We start from the raw sequence: 4,348 nt of genomic DNA, 5'->3' as shown, positions 1-4,348 counted from the left end.
AGATATTCTCCAGGAAGAAGCCCTCTCTTTTTACAAGAATCTCTTTGGTACAACGGAAGAGGTTGAGGTCGATTATTTAGGGGATGTTCCGATGCCCACTCTAACCACTGAGGCTTGTGCTAGGTTAATTGACCCTGTCTCTTTTGCGGAAGTCAAGTCAGCAGTATTCAGTATGAGCCTTTTTAAGGCTCCTGGTCCAGATGGCTTTCAAGCTTATTTTTTTAAAGAATATTGGGAGATAGTAGGCACTGAGATTTGGAATATTGTCCGGAGCGTTTTTTGGGAGAGTTCTTAAATCCTAGCATCATGGAAACTCTGATTGTGCTTATTCCTAAAATTGATAACCCTACCTTTATGAAGGATTTCAGGCATATAAGCTTGTGTAATGTTGTTTATAAAATTATCACCAAAGTATTGACTAACCGACTTCGGCCTTTTCTTCCAGATATTGTTAGTCCTTTACAAGGAAGTTTTATTCCGGGTCGTGGTGCTCCTGATAATATTATTGTGGCCCAAGAAATTCTGAATTTCATGAAGCACACAAAATCCAAGAAAGGTACTCTTGCTTTTAAAATTGATCTTGAAAAAGCTTATGATAGGGTGGATTGGAGGTTTTTGGAGAGTACTCTCATTGCTTTTGGTTTTCCTATTATCACTGTTAATTTGATTATGAATTGTGTCCGTGCATCATCTCTTTCTATTATGTGGAATGGGAATAGATTGGATAGTTTTGCTCCTAGAAGGGGGCTTAGACAGGGTGATCCAATGTCTCCTTACTTATTTGTGCTTTGTATGGAAAGACTTGCTTGTTATATATCTCATAAGGTGGTCGAGGGTGTGTGGAAACCAGTTTCTGTCACTAGGAGTGGCCCAAAATTTTCTCATTTGATGTTTGCAGATGATCTCTTACTCTTTTGTCAGGCTACAAAGAGTCAGGTTCAAATGGTCATGCATTCTCTTAACATTTTTTGCAAGGCATCTGGCATGAAAGTGAATCTTGAAAAGTCTAAAGCTTTTTGTTCTAAAAATGTGTCTGCTCGTAGAAGAGATATTTTTACTAGTGTTTCTTCAATACGTTTTGCTTTAGACTTAGAAAGATATCTTGGAGTTAACCTTAATCATTCCCGTACCAGTAGGGCTTCTTTTCATTCGGTGATTGAAAAGGTGAGGGGAAGATTAGCTAATTGGAAAGGAAGGCTTCTAAATAAAGCAGGGAGACTTTGTCTGATCAATTCTGTTGCAGCATCCATTCCTGTCTATCATATGCAGGTATCTTTTTTTCCAAATTGGGTTTGCGATAAATTGTCTTCTTTGATGAGACAGTTCCTTTGGAAGGGTCAAGTTGATGGTAGAGGTCTTTCTCTTGTTAATTGGAGGACCGTGATCACTCCAAAGAAATTTGGTGGCCTGGGTGTTAGAGATCCTGTGTGTGTTAATATATCTTTACTTGGTAAATTGGTTTGGTAACTTTTTCATTGTCAGGACAAGCCTTGGGTTGCTTTATTGAGGGCAAAGTATCTGAGGAATGAGGGAGTTTTAGATGGCCATGTCCCTTGCAATGCTTCTCATGTTTGGAAGAGTATCTCAAAGGCTTTTGGTGCTCTTAAGGATGCCTTCTCTTGGTGCATTGGGTCACTTGATCAATCCTTTTGGTTTGACAATTGGAGTATTGAGGGCCCAATTGCTCAAGATGTCCCTTTTGTACATATATCTGACTCTGATTTAACTATTAGAGACGTTTGGAAAGATGGTCAATGGAATCTCCATGATATTTTCTCTATCATTCCAGAAGATGTCAAACAACGTTTGAATGCTTATAATCCGGATTTGAATGCTGGAGAGAGTTCGGGTTGGTCGTGGGGTGTGGCGTCTTCTAGACTCTACTCAGCTAGGAGTGGGTACAGTTGGCTAGCCAAAAGAAAGTTTGACTGGAATGAGCATGATAATTGGTTGTGGGTATGGCGACTGCATATTCCTGAGAAGTACAAGTTCTTGATTTGGCTCCGTCTTCGTAATGCTATTCCTACGGCAGAGTTTCGTTTAGGTCATGGTTTAGCTTTATCTAACACCTGTCATCGATGTCAGAATGGTTCTGAATCCATTCTTCATTGTCTTCAGGAGTGCCCTAGTGCCAAGGAGGTCTGGAACCTTTTAGGCATGTATTCAGATAACTCGAATTTACATGATTGGCTCTACAGAGGTGCAAAGAGTGGAGATGTTTTTCTTTTCTTTTCGACCATCTAGTGGATTTGGAAAAGCAGGAATCAAGACTTATTTAGTATAGATGATTCATGGAGTGCTAGTAAAGTGGTGAGTTTGATTTGTAGTTCAGTAAGGGAGTTTTACACTATTTTTTCTATGCATCAATCTTTGTCTCCTCCTTCACTTTGTTTGCATTGGGTTCCATCTCCAGTTCATTCTGTTAAATTGAATTGTGATGCTAGTTGGTTTGCTCCTTTTGGCTATGCTGGTTTTGGTTGTATCATTCGCAATCCTGATGGATGTTGGTTGAAAGGTTGCACTGGGAAAGTCGAAGTGTGCAATGTTCTTTTTGCTGAATTGTATGCAATTTGGAGAGGTTTACTTCTTGCTTGGGAGAGTGGATTTTGTGAGGTTATTTGTGAAACAGACTGTTTGGAAGCTCTTTTCTTGGTAAACTAAAGAATGCTTGGTAAGGATATTCCGGAATGGGATTTGGCAAAGCATGTACAGGAGGTTATGAATTGGAATTGGAGAGTCTCTATTCTTTTAATTCAGAGGACTGCAAATAGTGTTGCAGATTGTATGGCTAAAGCAGCTGCTTCTGGCGCGGACATTCACTCGAATTAGAGCCAACCATGGAGTGAGCTTCAACATCTAATAGATTTAGATATGACCCTAGCCAATTAATTTGGTTTTGTCTCTTTTTTTCTTTCTTTTCTATTTAGTCACAAAAAAAAGCAAACACATTCAACACAAGGATAAAGCATATAAAGAAACCATGGAGTCATATGTGCACATTCAATGAAATAGCACTACCAAAAAATATTGAATATTGTCGAATATTTTGTCATATTTATTGTCGCAAATTAGTGGCAGATTTACCGTTAAATTTACCAATGATGGAGGCAACAAATTTGTTAAGTCAAAGAATTACCGATGAATTTTCATTTTCGACGATAAATTCACCAGTAATAATTGGAGAAAAAAAATAAAATAATAGGTGTAAAAGCTAGCGGAAGATTTACCAGTGAATTTGGTAAATTCATTTAGTGGAACACTGTATTTTGGTGAATTTAAAAATGTTACCATCAGATGTATCCGCCATTAAGTCCGACAGTAAGGACACCCTAAATTCAAAACGCGCGGTCCTCTCCCTTCACTTTCAAAAACCCTTTTCTCCCTCTACCACTCTCCTCTCTCTTTTCCTTGCAACTACCTTTGGCAGCCCCTCCGACCACCTTCTACCAGCGTCGGCCACCTATATTCTCCTCCAAAGACTATGTGGACTCACCTTGATCTTATTTTGCCGCATGAAACAGAGTTGCTTCCTTTGTCTCCGCCATTGGTGTCGCTGCTGCTATTGCTCCTTTTGTTGTCGCCGGAGCTGCATTTCTTCTTTCTCCTCCAAGTAGATTTTCCTCATCCCTCTCCCTATTCCATCCTTGTTTTTATTTTTTTTTCAAATAAAAATCCTTACACTTTTTTGAACCACCATTTAGTTCCGTTACCATGCCACTGTGGCCACCACCACGCCGTCGTTGCTGCTGCCACGCTAAGAAGGTATGCGTATTCTGATTTTTGCATTGATGTTTGACTAATAAGTTATGTTTAATTGGTTTATGTTTAATTTAATAGTTGATTGATTCAACTCAAATATTAGATAATAGGAAATATTTTAGATGCATTGAGTTCAATTTAGTTTATCGTATATTAAGATAATTTAATAGTATGAATTTTCATAGATAATATTTGATAAACTTTGATATAAATGGTGCTTTGTAATTTTAGTAAAGTCCTACTTGTGATAAAGTGATTGCTATGATTGAAATTAAGCACTTGACTCATTTAATAACTTTCATATAATTAAGTTAGATATCTAATTAATATCAAAATTAAAGAGATTAATCTCTTTACACTAGTATTTAAATTTGAAAATTGAAAATTGAAAATTAAAAATGATTTTGGTGATGTAGTTTTGAATTTGGTTATGCTTGTATTGTATCCACCATTGAGCTTAGTTTGATGGAATATGCAATATTGAAAATGTTGCCTTGTATGTTGCACAAAATGCATACATTTCTTTGTTATTAAATTTTTATTTAATATTGTTTTAATGTACTAATTTTATTTCTATTTTAGGATTTTC

General features: G+C 37.2%; 1 protein-coding gene across 1 annotated transcript; it reads left to right on the top strand.

Annotated features, from left to right (window-relative positions):
* Positions 1-306: 306 nt before the first annotated feature.
* LOC107465419 (uncharacterized) lies at positions 307-3,841 on the top strand. Its single transcript, XM_016084398.1, has 7 exons — positions 307-1,269; positions 1,324-1,425; positions 1,483-2,200; positions 2,414-2,561; positions 3,522-3,610; positions 3,702-3,762; positions 3,838-3,841. Exons 1-7 carry the CDS (start codon positions 307-309, stop codon positions 3,839-3,841), a joined length of 2,085 nt encoding a protein of 694 aa, XP_015939884.1.
* The last annotated feature ends 507 nt before the right edge of the window (positions 3,842-4,348 follow it).

The sequence above is a fragment of the Arachis duranensis genome, chromosome 9 (genome assembly GCF_000817695.3).
Source record: "Arachis duranensis cultivar V14167 chromosome 9, aradu.V14167.gnm2.J7QH, whole genome shotgun sequence".
Classification (NCBI taxonomy): Eukaryota; Viridiplantae; Streptophyta; class Magnoliopsida; order Fabales; family Fabaceae; genus Arachis; species Arachis duranensis.
The sequence above is the reverse complement of the archived record's forward strand: the minus strand, read 5'-3'. Positions and strand labels throughout refer to the sequence as shown.

Coding starts and splice junctions, on each gene's coding strand:
- LOC107465419 (XM_016084398.1), top strand. CDS start 307: ATGGAAACTCTGATTGTGCTTATTCCTAAAATTGATAACCCTACCTTT. Junction 1,270..1,323: donor TTCCTGTCTATCATATGCAG/GTATCTTTTTTT, acceptor TTGATGAGACAG/TTCCTTTGGAAGGGTCAAGT. Junction 3,611..3,701: donor ATTTCTTCTTTCTCCTCCAA/GTAGATTTTCCT, acceptor ACCACCATTTAG/TTCCGTTACCATGCCACTGT.